We start from the raw sequence: 16265 nt of genomic DNA, 5'->3' as shown, positions 1-16265 counted from the left end.
CACATCTGATTACGTCCCCTAAAACCATTCAATCGTCGTTTAAAACATGTTTTAGCATCATTAAAGGTTTCGAAGATATTTGATTGGATTGATTTAAATGAGTCACCCGGTATGATATACAATAGTTCCTGTTCACAACATAAATGTTGTCAGCCCGTGATACCCTACTCTTAATATTTCACATTTTTAGTAGTACATATTTACGTACGATTTTCTTTGGGGTAGATACATGAGGGGATGGATGCGTAACTTTGACTAACCGTACATACAAAAATCCTTACCAGATGTACAACATTGCAAGCTGGACTTGTACCAGGGAACTTTATAGGATATATATTTTTCATTATTTAATAGTTCGATTATTTAAACATAATACTGCGAAAATAATTTGCATAATCGAGACTATACTGAAAACTTTATATGATATGTTTATATGTATATATCTGCTCTCTCTCTCTCTCTCTCTTCTTAGTCAATATCAGTATATATGTATACTGGTGTACGTACTCAAGACCCCAAGAAGCTATTCATGGTAGTTCACCCCTATGTACTTTTCTGTAACTCGTAGCCATTGCAGATGATCCAGATTTCACAAACGGTAGAGGATACGCCTTCCTGTTGGTTCGATTACGAGATATTCTACTGTTACTTCGCACAAATAGATAAGAGTTCACACTAGATGCGTTAATTCTTGCAGTTCGAGTACGTCTCATCTACAATTTCCGTGATTCTCCCACGTTCAAGGAGAGAGGCATTGTTCGGTCGTCGAGTGCTCGGCGTTGAATGCGAAACAAGCGTATCCTGGTCCGTGAGTTTGCATAAATCCACCGGTTTCGTGGTATCCAGAAAAGGCTCGAACGGCCGAGCCCCTTGACACCGACGTCTTATGCCGAGTCCACACAGTTGTCTGCGAACAGTTCGCGAACTGCGTTCGCCGGCAAGGTGGACACTTTCGTGAACAGCAAATAGCGAACACTGTTCGCTTGAGAAGTGGTACATTTAAAGGGGCTGAACGCGTGGAGACGCGTTTGTAATAATTTATCGTGTTTTAACTAACCATGAATTCAAGGTGAACAAGTTTATATATGTTCGCAAGCAGTCTGCAAGCTATTCAGGAGCTCCAATGCGAACACGCTGATATTTTCGGTGGCGATCAGCTCGCGATCAGCTCTGTCTACGAGTAGTTCGTAGGCTGCTCGTGAACTGTCCTCAGCAGTGTGAAACATACACAGTATAGATACACACACAGTACAGATACAGTAGATATACTCCTACACAATACGCACAGGTACACCTAGCAGTTATTCGATATAAAGACGTCTCTACGACTATCGCGGGGCTACGAATTTTCATCGTTGTAAATACGTTTGTATTCCGCATGATTTGTTTCGATGACCAGCTATACACTGGTCATTGCTTCTTTCCGCTCGCGACTCCTCCTACACAATAATCCCTGGGACGTGAAAACAAATTTGAATTTGCTGGATTAAATATTTTTAATCGTCAGTTACCTTCGTTGTATAGATTTACGTACGTGGTTGCGTGGATTGATTTCTAACCGATTCGAAAACAGCAAAAACATCTATGTAAATAAAAGGAACAAAAGCCTGGTATATCTCCGAATATAATAAAATATAATATAATATCCGATTATAAGTTTCAAATGCTTGAATAAGTAATGATTTTAAATCTAAAAACATTTTAAAATTTATTGAACAAGCTCAAAAAAATCAAAACATTGAAAGTATGTATTTATACTAAATGCAATTTTTACACGAAAACAGTCGTATGAATTTTTAAAACGCAAACCTGATATATTAAAAAAAGGTTCATTCTTATGAGGAGTATTCAAATTAAATTATTTTTAAACATGAAAAAAATTTCTGATTTATTCGTTATCTCCATGAAGAGGTCACTGAACATCTAATTTTAACAAGTAACTGATTAATTGAATTTATATTAAACAATTTAATATGGCTATGCAGAAATCGTCTACACTACAGTAAATGATTCGATGATCCCAGTTCATTACTTGAAATTTCTATTATTTCAAACGGATCGATATTATTAAGTATTAAATACCTAATATGGTGCGGAATGAATTACTTCAAATAGTTATTTCTTATTTATAATATATTTGAAATAAAACCGAAGTCTGCGTTCGAATATGATCCGCGTATCATCATTGTTAAATGCTGCGCCTTCTAAATATTTAACCGTTAAACCGAGTAGAGCTGTAACGGGGTTTGTATAGACTCTCACTCTCGGTGATTTTCATGATCTATGCTCGGGTAATAATAAACCCCCAAAACGAGAAAAAAACAGGTAAAACCATAAACCACCTTAAGCCAAAGAATATGGAAGTCGTAGCTACGTGCGACAGTCTCGAGACAGGAACGGTACGGAAAACATCAAAATGCTCACGTATATATTATTTTTATGCGAGCTTCAAGATTTTATTCAACATGTTTCCGATTGTCCAATTTAGGTCAAATATGTACCGTTTTGTTCTATAATTTGTTGCCATTTTAAAGGTACCTTCATAATGCCTCTCTCGTAGAAGTCTTGGTCCTTAATAGCGAAAAACTCTTGTAATCGACTTTCACAATCTTCTCTCGATGCCAATTTCTTATCACTAAGGAAGTTTTGCAATGCAAGGTAAACGTGGTAATCGCTTAGTGCCAGGTTTGGACTATCATATGGTGGATGCATCAAAACGTCCCAGCCAAGCTCCTGAATTTTCTGACGAGTCACTATAGATGTGTGCGGCCTGACGTTGTCTCGATGGCACACAACACCTCTCCTGTTGGCCAATTCTAGCTGTCTCTGGTCAATCGCTAGCTTCAAACGGTCCAGTTGTTGACAATAGAGATCCGAATTTAGTGTTTGACCATATCGAGGCAACTCATAATAAATGATTCTTTTCTAATCCCATCAAATACACAGCAGAACATTCTTGGCTGTTAGTCCTGGTTTGGCCACCGTCTGACCTGCTTCACCAGGCTTTGACCATGAACGTTTTCGCACAATGTTGTCGTATGTGATTCATTTCTCATCCCCAGTCACCATGCGTTCAAGGAATGGGTCGATCTCATTCCGTTTGGCCAAGACATCACAGATGGAAATTCGAATCATCATGGTTTTTTGTGTTAATTGTTGTGCCACCCAAACGTCGAGCTTCTTTTCAAATCCAGCTTTGTGCAAATGGTTTAAAACCGTTTCATGATCGATCTTTAGCTTCCGGGCGATGCTACGACTGCTAACAAGCCGGCCATCTTCAATTATTTCCGTGATTTTGTCAACATTTTCTACGACAGGCTTACCTGTACGAGACGCATTTTTAACGTCAAAAATACGTGAACGGAATCGAGGATAGCAAAATTGCGCGTATTTGGCTGTTACAGTATCGGGACCATATACACCATTCACAATTTCAACCGCTTGGCATGCATTTTCACTTTTATCAAAGAAAAATTGAAAATGTACCGAATTTTCTCTATGTTGACTTCCATTTTTAACACCCTGTAGCTCGCAATTGAATGGATCAAACAAAAAACAGAAAAAGAATTTTTGTAGTGCAAAATGTCACCTTTCCAACGAGCATAAATCTGAAATTGTTTGAGCGATACTTTAACAGACATCGATCACTACAGCCGTCTACCGAAAAAATAATGGATTTCTTTTTTCCCGACCTAATATTATATTTATATTCTATTATCCCAAGACTTATCTTTCAAGAAACAATCATTGTTTCAACGACGTTACACACAGGTTTTTCTGCAGGAACACTTGCGATAGGACAAGCTAAGAACGATAAATCCAATGATAGCTTGTGCTTCATATCCGTGGCATGATTTTCATTGGGGCGAATGATCACATTAGATTTGGTTCGTTTAAGACGGTATTTAGGGCTCCCGATGAAAATTCTCAGCAGTCGATTAGAGAATGTTCCCGATCCCGGCCATTGGTTTGTTACATTTTCGTTCCCCTTCCGAAAAAAACGTCGCGCATTCCTGGAGTAAGAAATGTTGTGTTGTGCCCCGCCGGCATTCATTCAACGTTTCATAGTTCGCGTGAACTCTCCGCAAAAAGTACTAATTATCCTCGACTGTATCCAACGATTGCAGAAGCATTCAGATGCCGAGCGCGCTGCGGTTTCCTACTAACAAGCTTGCCTCCTCGAAGCGATTCGATTTCTCTGAAACTTCGCATAGCTACGGAGTAACCGGTATTAAGAAACATATACGTGTACTTCGTTCTTCAATAACGAGACCAGTTTTATAGGCAACTCTTATCTACAATAGGATGCTTTATTTTTCGTCAAGATAAACCTGCAGGCTGTGCACGATACGTCCAGTTTGTACGTACAACCATTTCGAATCGACAAAATGTGATTCTATAGAGAAGCGTATATTACTTTTAGTAGTTCTTCTGCATGTTTCTCCTTTCTACAATTTCTCAAGAGGCTATTGTCGTACGAAGTACTTTTATTTTTAACTTTCTTAGGGAATTTTTTTTGTCAAATTGATAAGGTTTACTTGTACGTATTTTAACGGCGTTTTAACGTATTTTGATACAAAAAAAGGTTGAAACTAATGGCATTCCATGTTCTCAAACGTAGTCGCTTTTAAAACAGGTCGTCTTACGGTTTTCATTATTCCGGTCATGTTGCTTGCTGAAATGATTAAAAAAACGTGAAAGTTCCTTAATTAGCGCGAATTTGGTTACAGCAGGTACCGGAATAAAAGAAATAAGTGACGGTATTTTGAAACTCGATTATCAATTTTTGCATGTTTTGCTAATATTACGAGACCTAAAAAGTAGGAGAAAAATACAAATTTTTGATTGAACACAGTAGAAGTTGTAGTCAGATATGTACGAAATGTGTATCTCAAATTTTGAGTCAAATACTTTTAAAGTTTGGTATATTAATAATGACAAAGGATCGTCGTTATCATCATTAAAATAACCATAACTTTTTAATTTTAAAAGTTCGCATGTAAGGTTCGAAAAATGTATTTTTGAAACTATATCCTTTAATAATATGGAAAACATTGTTTTTTTTCGAAAGTTAACACTTAAAGTCTTAAATGCATATGTACCCACGGAACCAAGATTTTATTTTTTTCTGACATTTATAGCTTTATATTACACACTAATTCGTGTCGTTTATTTTACGTTTAAACAAATTTTTTCTTAATTAATTCTCCCTTCCCAGAGGTTTAAGGGTCATGTTCACTATTTTATAGGTTGACCTATAATTTTGTTTTTAGCCATCGTTTAGGGGATACTGAGATGAATTTGGCAAGTGTCATAGCATATGTTTTTTTCAGAATCTAAATAAAAAAGTAGTAGATTTATCAACAACAAAAATTTGATAGCTCTGGAAAAAGAAGGATTCCTAAAAAATTGTTAAATCTCTTCTTAAACCATGTTATTTTTGTTCAAAAAGCTTCCAATGGAACCACTAGCAACAGAATAAATTTAGCTGATCACGTTGCGTGGTTCACCCTCTATTTACGTCATGGTCGAAGTCCATTCACAGCGGGAATGACGTATACGGATTATGAAACTCTTTGTGTATCTCAATGTTTATTTCAAATTTGTTGTCTACAACGAAGGGGTGCACCCGAGGGCTTAAAATTCGGCAGATAGTCCATTCACTAGTATTTACACCAATTACTGCTACAATCTCTGTCATTTTGTATCTCCTAGTAAAGTCGTCCACTTTCACATGTGCGAAATCAATCACCAGTAATAAATCGCGGCCTACCATTTCTTACTGACCTTGATATAAGACCGTTAGTTTGTTTATTAATTTTACCGCTACTTCCTGTTTCACATTATATTTCATTACAATTTATCGGAGAAATAATATTGCGTTTCTTGTCATCACTAAGCGGCTAAACGTTAACACGTTCCGTGCCGAGCTGTATTTAGTCGACTTTTCTTTCTGGTCAATCGACGCTTTAAAGATCGATATATTATTTTTTATTTATTAAGTATTGTCAATACGACTATGAAGCAGACTTATTATGGATCCATTCGTTTGGTGGAAATTAATTTTTCGATTCTAAACTTGCTATAAAATATTTTTTTAACGCGTTAAATAGACATGTAAGCATGTATCACCAGTGGTACACGTGGCACGGAATGTGTTAAATGATTTCTTTTGCAGCAATGTCGTATAGTATTTCTTCACAATAAGATAAAGATCGACATAAATACTTAATTAATAATTTATCTTAGTAATTTTCCTGATAGAATGAGATCATTTTTGTTTCTATGTCATCATTAACTTACATTCCTCAATTTTATATAATAAGATAAAGTAAAGATAAAATGGAACAGATAAAACAGTAAGGTACAGTAGTGAAAACCGAGATCTACCTAGAGGCTGACATTTAGATAGGATCTAAAGGTTTAAATCTAGATGAATTCATACAGTCCCTTAGTTCGGATAAAAAATAAGAGTTCGTCGATGTTTTTTTAGAACTCCGCAAGGTGCCCATTTCGTTCGATTTGGTTTTCAATCTAAATCTCGAGTCCGACTCAATCTTCCAAAACAATGGATTAAAAAAAGGATAAGCGTTGTCGCGCGTCAATTGAAAGCGAGACGAAGGACGTGATCCGGGGCCGAGCTGACACGATCTTGAACAAATCCGCTTTCTACGTGTTCTCCTGTCGAATTTGCCGTGGGCCATGAAAATCCTTTCGAAAAAGAGATCCGCGGAGGACGGGAACAGTCGAAACCTGCGAATGTGTGTCAGACGACGGGCCAGTTCGAGGACGGCTCGATACTTATAGTTTTACTTTCTACGGGGCGTCGGTCAAGAGAAAGATACTAAAAGCGCGAACGAGATGAAAATTAAAACGACGAAATAGAGCCGCGTTGCCGACCGAAATACCATGGCGTGGCACCGATTCCATCGGTTTCAGAAGCGGACCACGGCCCATTGGTCGAGCTTACTCGTGAGTTCTCCTTAGCGTTATAATAGCAACATTTTCTAAAAAAGATAGCCAAAGTGCAATTTTCGAAATACACAATAATATCAGTACTTTTATTAAAATGGTATAACGTTTTTATAATTGGACTGAATGGTTTGAATTTTTTGAAAATGTTAGGGGGACTGGTTCTCACTATACAATAACTAACGTAATTTGCATTGCTATTACTTGGAATGAAAAGTTTAAGGAACATAAGATGAGTGAGAGCCGAATACTTGGTGAGCCCCTGTGTATAGAGTTTACTAAAATTATGTTACCTCTGAGAAATTTGGGGTTTTTGAGATCATTTAAACTAATTTTTTCCTGACTGAAGCTACAATCACAGCTTTCTTTACAAGTTATTATTATATACCGCTCGAACCAACGGACAGACGAAGTCCAGTTCCTCAGGAATCCCATATTCATTTCTCCGAAAGTAGTATAATTTTAGGACACCCTGTATATCAGCAATATCACATAGAATGACTCACTTAAGTATTCCAACATCGTTTAAAACGGAATAACTTTTCCAAATTGGATCAACTGGTTTGTATCTTTTTGAGATATTAAAGGGATTAGTTTACTATAATAGTCTAAAATGTCTACAAAATTCTTTTTTAAAATTGCAATTTATTGAAGCGACAAATAAAATATAGAAACTCTTGTGTTTTTTCTATGTCTATCTGAGCTGCGAATAAAAATTTAAACAATGAATTTTGTAGCTTTTAGTGGTTTAAAAGATACCGCACTTGGTTACCGACATTGAGACAGACCATCGAAATTAACTTCTCGTGCGTCGTAATATTTTCAAGGTATCGTTATCTTTAATGTGTCAAGTTAATATTTGTTCTTGAAGAAACCATTTGTAGAATATTTTATTATGAAGGTATGTGTTATAAAGACGAACTTTGGAAACAGACGATGCAAACTATACATATTTAAATAACATCTGCGCTTCCCTTCCCTGTATGTTGTAAATCGTTATCGAATTATAATTTATAATTTATATTTACATTCTAATCATATAATTATATGTATCCACATGTGGGAAAATGATTGGTATTCACCGAAAAAATAAGTTAAAAATTATGCTTATGCTAAGGTCTATCGGATTTTCTACTTTGAATTCTACATTTTCTACAACATATTCGAGTATAGTAAATTTAATAATATCGAAATTTTTATGAAAATCCTATGATATTATGGATTGCGATCAACTTTTAGGGAAAAGGAGAATTATGGCGGCGTCTTACATATGCTGTACATAGCGAGCTAGGAACACTCTTTGTTAACATTCGACTTGCATATCGAGCAATAAACTGTACCGGTGCATTGAAATTAAAAAAGAATTTCAACCAATTCCGACGTTAAAAACGAATTCCGACTAATATGAACGAAGCATGATTCTGCTGGAGATGGTGGAATTACTGCTCGAACAGCCGTAAGAGATATTATTGAGCTCTTTATGCAACTCTAAGGAGGCGGACCTTGACAAGTGTCGCCAGTTTCAGCATTGTGAACCCGTTAGTGAGTCACGCCGAAGGGACCGGCGAGTGGAAGGTACTGGTTGAAAGGAAAATTTTATTTTGCCGCTTCGGTCCTCTGTAATAGTGGATAGTTGATTTAAACGTTGCCGAGGAATATTTAATTGACTATTTTCTGACAGGTTCTATTACTCAAATAATGAATTGCAATCTGTTCGGCACCTGTTTAGAAATAGAATAAAGTATGTGTCGTCCTTGTGCTTCCATTAGTGATCTATAAACAGGAATTCAAGCTGTACATTTAATCTTTTGAGACAAAACTGTTTTCATACTCATGCTTGATAAAGTTACTTTATCGTTGAAATTTTGTGCGACGATAAAATAGCTCTATATGAAAATAAAAATCAATAATTAATATATATTATTTAACCCTTTAAATGCGTTACTGAAAACAGAGTAAGTGCACTTACTATAAAACTGGTTTTGTGTTTTTATTGGATTCATTGATATCGTTTGTAGTACGTATTTTGGTTAACGCATAAATAGAACAAATAATCAACATTTGGAATCAGAAATAGTTTCGCACTAAATAATCTGATACTTAGAAAAGGAAAATTCAAAACTTGATTTATCGGTCGTCGGATTATTTTAGCATATTTATTCGACGTTCAATTAATCGTTTGCTAGATTACTGATAGATATTATTTAATATTTAACTACGCATATTTCATAATCATTTTTATGATCCTTATAATCGCACACTGTAGCTTAGACTTTGATCGAAAAGACTGACAGACTGAGAGAAATCCTATGGCTAGTAGATAATTGTTGTATTTGACAGAAGCATGCATAGTGTGAAGTAATACACGTGGTCAATTTAACCTTTGGCTCCTTCATTTTCAGATTGAGAAGTTGTAAGGCTGGTCATGACTTGTGTATATGAGGGGTTGTTAACATCTCATTTGACGTTCATTCACACTCGAATATATTATTTATGCTTCGGATAGGTTCAGGAAGAATCCATGTTTGTTTTTTTGGAAAATATTGATTTGGAATTAATAGTAATTAACTTAAAAATTTCTTTAAAATTACGTGCCACAAAATTAAAAATTTTTATTTTTTTGTCAAAAATTAAAGTGAAACTGTTAAAAATTGATCAGTGAATCGCATAGATGTTCTACAGTTTTGAAGATAGTTTACCTCTCACAAAAGTCTCCAACAGATGTCGGTGAACGTTTACGTGAATTTCTAATAGTGTTTGTGCTTTAATTTACTTCTAAAATCAAACAAAAAGTATTCTATTCTATTTTATTCTATTATAAAAGTACTGTATTCAGCACTTCATTTGAATTGAAAGTTTTCACAAAATTTGTTAAATTTTTAACTGTACTGAACTTGGTAAAATCATATATTTTCATTATAATTGTATTAATCTAATTCCGACTAAAATTTTTGTTTTAATTTGTTTATTTAATGTCGCATCATTCCCTTGTTCACCTATTCACTTGCGGGATTACAGGCGTAAGATTACGTGTTGATTACTACATTATTTTCTTAATCTAGATTCCTTAAGCAATCATATAATTTCGCTAAACAATTTAGTTTCTTTTAAATATGCCATAACATTTGCTGTTTGTTTATAGTTCAGCTAAAATTCATATCTTTTTAATAAAATTTTTTCCCCCTTATGTAGATGTACAGTCAGTCCCAGAAGTATTCGTACCCTCATTGCTTATAAGAGAAGTTTGTTGAAATTAAGGGACGCGTGTAAGATTTTGCAATAAACTTTTTATTATGAATGAACACATGTATAAAGTTTATTTATTCCAAATTATAACAAAATTGATTAACTGATAACAAAAATATTTTGATTATAAATGAAATATGAAAATATATTGATTTTACTCCTCGTAGTACGTAATAACAGTCCACAAAAGTATTCGTACCAGTGTAGATTTTGTCAAAAAATCGCATATTAGAGTAGCTTTTTTACTTTATATTAATTTTCTAGTATTATATTTAGTGGGTCCACTTTTATGCCTTATTTTATTGTTTAATCGATTTGACATACTTTTTACCAGTTTTAATGTGATATTTGGTTCAATACTACTTCAAACTTCCAAAATTTTGTTTTTCAGCATTTTTATATTGAAAATTTCATGCTCGTATAGTTTTCTATCTATTTTCGCCCATAAATTTTTTATAGAAATTGTATCTGGACTCTGAGGAGGTGTATGTAAAAAATGGGGAACGTTGTAAAGTATCCATTCACGAACAATCTAAGCAGTACGCTTCGGGTCGTTGTCGTGTTGAAAATAGTAGTCATCTTCCAGACCAAGCTTAATTGCACTTGAGTGCAGATTTTTTTCGAGTATAATTTTATACATTATCTAATCCAATATTCCATCGATAAAGACATGTTTACCCACTCCGTATGCCGCCGTACAGCCCCACACTATCACGGAGCCTCCGCCGTGCTTTACAATTGGTTGTAAATTTTTTTAATTCTAGTTCTCTATTAGGCTTCCTCCAAACTTTTCCTCTTCCGTCACACTCAAAAATATTAAATAAGAACATAAAAATTTTATTGCAAAATTTTACATGCATCCCTTGATTTGAACAGATTTCTCTTATAAGCAATGAGGGTACGAATACTTATGGGACTGATTGTATATTTCGTATTTACCTAAGTATAATACATGACTGTGTTAAAAATGTCATTTACATTATATATGTATATCAACCGTGTAATAATATCTGTTATATATTTTAAGATATTTAACGTGTTACAACCGTCAGCGGTCTTTTCTATGCGTAAAACGAAATGGTATTTTGTATATTTGATCGCTTTCTTCTATGGATAGTCTCACTCTATTCTACTTGATGCCTAGTAAGCTGTGCGCTTAGAGGTGCTCTGATGAGTACGCTGATGAGTGTGCTTATTTCACATTTTACGGTACCTCGACGAGCGTTCGCGTATCGTTTGTATCCCAGTCGATTTTTCATCCCCATTGTAGCACGTGGCTCGTGGAGAAGTCGGTTTTAAAACGACCGGTAGAATAAAATCCAACATGTGTCCAGGTATACATATACATAACTGTAATGCATCTCGCGTCACCTATGATCTCGCACCGTTACCTAGAAATAGGTGAGCCCGTCAGCTGCGATGGTGGTAGACGACGACGGTTAGCGCGGTGCACGCTCTAACAGGCCAGCAGAGCAAACGACAAAGAGAAACGATTTCCCCGATGGGAAGTCAGTCGCGGTGAAAAAAAAGAGCATGAAGGGAAAAAACCTCCGAAGAGGAACAGATGAAAGCGCGACAGGAAGCTGGCACGACGGGAAGCGAGCGTTTCCGGTCCGCGAGACGACGACATCCTGATGCATCTATTTCTGGAGGAAACGATGGAGGCGGCAGCATAGTGTACACCCTTGGTGGGGAGAAAAGAGTTTTTCGGTATACGGCGGTGCGTATGAATGAAAAGTTAAGAAGGAAGCCCGTTAGACGGTGCACTGTCTACGGCTTCGTTCTGGCTCGTTGCGTTTTCTCAAAGGAAACGTGGGTGCTGTGGCCCTTCCACTCTTTGTAATTTGATGCTGTTTAATCGTAGCTTGCTCCAATCGCATTACACGGTTACACGTTGCTGCGCGGCACGCCGCGCCGAGCCACGCCACGTTTTCATGGAATCGGGACGATAAACCCAGTCTATTTTATGGCGACGATCGCGTCGTTTCGTTGCACGGTGCTCAATGCTGTCGCTGTTCTTTGCGTGATATGTTGCTCGCGCGGAATAACTGTTTTTATTTTCTACCATCGATCCATGGACCGAAGACGCTGAAAGTGCTCGGATTACTGTGCGGAAGTGTCTTTTAAAGCCGGTTGCGAACGATACAGGCAAGATGAAGGTACGTTTTCAATTGCAGAGCCAGTAACTTTTGTCTAACAAGGGAATTATTCCCCGAAGATTTTGTTTCGGTAATTTTTGTACCAAAGAAAATGTGTACGGAGATCGATAGCACGAAACGTTTAGCTGGTGTAATTCGATGTAACTCTACATCTTATTCTACAACGAGTCCGGCTCGTAATGTAAATTTCATACGAAACAGACGTGGATGGTATTCATTCCTTCTACAAGGGTGTGAATAGTTACAGACAAAAAATAACTGTAACATTTTTTGTAATATTTAACAAAATCTTAATGCGGTATTTGTACGTTTGTATATTACAATTAATAGATAATAGAAATATAGATTTTTTGGTTTTGATTGAATATCAGTAAAAATGTGAAAGTTACTTTCAGTTTATAATCATAAATAACACTGTAAGTGGTCTCCTTTAACTGAGAAATCCTGTATATTTAGGAAAAATTTAACAAGACATTGTATTTCTCTATTAGAAATAATAGAAAATAAAAATATAGATATATGGTATTTTGTTAAGTTTTTATTTAGATGTCAGTAACAATGTAAAAGTTACTTTAGGTCTATAATTATGCACACCACTAATCGGAACGGAGCTAACCTCACAGGTTTAATATTTAGAACTTGATGTTTGAAAGAGTCGTATAATGTTAAAAAAAAACATGAAATAAATTATAATGTTACTATAAATTCGCCTAATTCTCCTCGTTTCTCACAATATAGGAAGATGTAACTTACACTACTAGCATTGTAACCCACTGATTTGTAATCGTGACCGTGTGAAATGTATTGTGAAAATTAATATTTCCTATGAAATCCGAAGGACTGTTTCGCACTTTTAACGCGGCGGGTACACCACGAGAATACCGTAGCTACATCTTAACCCATTGCTGTATCATTACCTTCATAGTTACAATGGTGAACGCCTTTTCGATTGTAATTATTTCTTAGGAGAAAAAGGAAATTTATATTTATTGTTTGTCTAAGTTTACTAGAACGATTAAATATTGATCACAAAGGGACAGAATTTTATTCCGACTTAAAAGAACGGAAGAACAATTATATTTAACAGGATATTAATAGAAATCTCCATCACAAGTCTGACGCGTTAGTGTACGGCAAGGGGTTAATTCGGCTCAGTTAATACATAAAGATGAGAGAGTCTTTCACTAGAAACTGTCGATTCGTTCACATTCCCGAAGCTCGATTTAAGGTAAACTTGTGCCTGTTGAACAAAGATATTTAACATGAGCAAGCGAAAGTAGAGAGAAATTTTATTAACGATATAATGATACCGTTTGTCAACCGATTAAGATACTTGCGAATCCTCCGCTTCGTATACAAGGGGTTACAGTGAAAGCGAACCTTAATTTTCAATTCCGTCAAGTGATGTAGAATGTAGAAAGTTAAAAATGTTCCGCTGTGTAAAATATATATATATATATGTCGCGGTGCATAGAAATAACAGTCGACCGAGCGTGACGACAGATAGGAATGTTTTTCTCGTGTAATCGCAAGAAATTAGGTCAGAAATTAAAGTAGGTATACCGATCACGGAAAAAAGGAGAACGATGGCGTGAAAGCATTCGGAATTATATGTGAAAAATAACACTATTTCCCGTCTTTAGAAATCGGAAATTCTCGCTGGTTTATAAGTGAAACGTGGAATTTCTTGTATGAATCTATGATGTAAGATAAGAATGTGGAATAACTTTTTACAACCAGATTGCTATGCAGCTTCTTAATTCGCTGACACACATTTTTGCGTGCACCCGTTCCTTAATTTTCGCGAGTCTCTTTTTTGTCACATAAATTATAACGCTACTTACGCGGTGTATTTTATACATGATATTAAAATCTTTGCAAACCTCTTGAAGTAGCCCGGAGATTGGAAAGTGCGACAGATACTAATTCAGACGAACCTTTGAATTTCGACAAATGAAATGTAACAGATATCAGCAAATTTATGCAAACCTTAGTAAAAGGAAATATTGAGACAAGACTATCTGAAAATATTTACAATCGACATTTTAAATGAATTAAATGTCTTGAACGGGACTGATGTATTTCTCAAAATAACAGTGTAACTAAATAGAGTAACATTGATATCAATTATATTATATGTACTGTCTTTTTATTCTTTCTAAATATGTCCAATATTATATACTAATTTTAAATTACATCTTTCTTACATCTTTCGGCTAATCTTACATTTTAGTATTTTCTTATAAAAAGAAACAGAAAAATTAACAAAATTATTCGAAAATGTGTACCACATGTTTTATCGAGGAGTTTCGACTGTACCATAGCTTTATAAAACTTGCGAGATTTTTGGCACGGCAGTGAAAATGTTAATCGAATCACCAGTGGATTTGCATTGGGCATCTCAACAGGTAGTTTCGCGAGTAAAAGCCAAAGGTCCGTGACTTTTCCAACGACGCGTCGGCGTCGCGTCGTAATCGCGACCGGATATGATGCCGTGTTGAACGTTTCACGTGAGCTGTTTACGCGAGATGAGCGCGCGCGCGGCCAGTTTTCACGCGAGCTCCTGTGCACGTTTCGTCCCGGAGTCCAGGGCCCCAGGCACCGGAAAAATGCGCGGCACTTCGCCATGTCACACCACGGCATGTGGTGTATGCGATATGCACTTATACGGCCGGCTCAAGCCACACGTGGGCACACTACAGCCACTTTTTTCCTGTCTCCACACCCTGTTTTCTCTTCTCCAGTCTCAGAACGGTCGACCGATGCTGTTCATATAACGGGTGGTATTCGTTCGAACTGACTACGAGCAACAGCTTGAAGCACTTTCAAAATCTAGCCTTTATTTGTGCCCATGTATTTGCATAAATTAAAATATATTTTTACATTATGTGATCTTTTTATTTAGAATTTTATTAGTCTTGGTTAATGGAAACTTATTATGAATATGAAATTTTTTGTGAATTTTATACGAAAATGTTGTTTTTAAAGTTTGAATTGACTTAAACCATTTTCAAAATTAACTGAATGTCCTATAAATGATTTAAAGCAATAAAGAACTATATTAGTTTTATTCGAAACAATAACTTTAATGAAATAATTCATGTACATTTATTAATGATTCTAAAAAAGTAATGCATTTTTATCATTTCGAGTTCAGATTCGCCCGCGGTATTTTTTCCTCTTCTTGTTGTTGACTCTTCTAGTAATTTCGTTGAAATAAAATCAGGCTGCGACATTCGTTTTATCGAAAATGTATTTCTTCTTCTACACTTTTCTATCAGTTCATAATAGTGTTCATAATTAGTTCCGAAGAGCCCAGCTGAATTATATCGTTAGATAAACAGGAATGAATTGCCGTTTCTGTTATTATTTGATTGTCACTTTTCATTTTATCAGCTTATTATGTAGTTCAGAAACGCGTCAAAGAGGGCCGACCACGCGCCGTTTTCAAGTTATGTTTATATCATTTCTTTAAATTTTTGACTTAGAACACTTTCATAATTAACACTAAATGAATTCCATATAATGTTGAAATTACAACCACCATCTAATGGTTCATTTTTTACCATATCGTAAACATTACATTGAATAAATTTAGTTTAAAATAATGTAGTGTAAAATAACTGTTAAACTCATTTTTTTTTTAATTTTTACTTAGACCACTTTCATAATTACAGGCACATTTAACGATGTTTCCTTTTATTCTCAATGAAAATGTCAACTTAGTGTTCGCAGTACGAAAATATTTAACGGTGTTTTCATCATATGGACTGTATTAAAATCAATCAGTGTAAGTCCGTTTTTCTATAAAAGGATCTTTCGGCATGGTTCTGCACTCAAAGGGTTCATACAAAGGTCCTCCAGGAGCTCTTATGTCTCGATTTCAAA

General features: G+C 35.6%; 1 protein-coding gene across 3 annotated transcripts in view; it reads left to right on the top strand.

Moving 5' to 3' along the window:
• Positions 1-16265, top strand: part of LOC144467949 (uncharacterized) — a 40783-nt gene that overhangs the window by 13188 nt on the left and 11330 nt on the right. For 2 of the 3 annotated variants that reach the window (XM_078176978.1, XM_078176980.1), the window contains exon 1: positions 12240-12377. The exons of the other annotated variant lie outside the window; for it this stretch is intronic. In XM_078176978.1, coding sequence (XP_078033104.1) covers positions 12372-12377 — 6 coding nt within the window. In that variant the 5' untranslated portion in view covers positions 12240-12371. Of the gene's footprint in view, positions 1-12239; positions 12378-16265 lie in introns of those variants that run through there. 3 annotated transcript variants of the gene reach the window in all.

Source organism: Augochlora pura, chromosome 3 (assembly GCF_028453695.1).
Source record: "Augochlora pura isolate Apur16 chromosome 3, APUR_v2.2.1, whole genome shotgun sequence".
Classification (NCBI taxonomy): domain Eukaryota; kingdom Metazoa; phylum Arthropoda; class Insecta; order Hymenoptera; family Halictidae; genus Augochlora; species Augochlora pura.
This window is presented reverse-complemented; position numbering and strand designations above follow the sequence as displayed.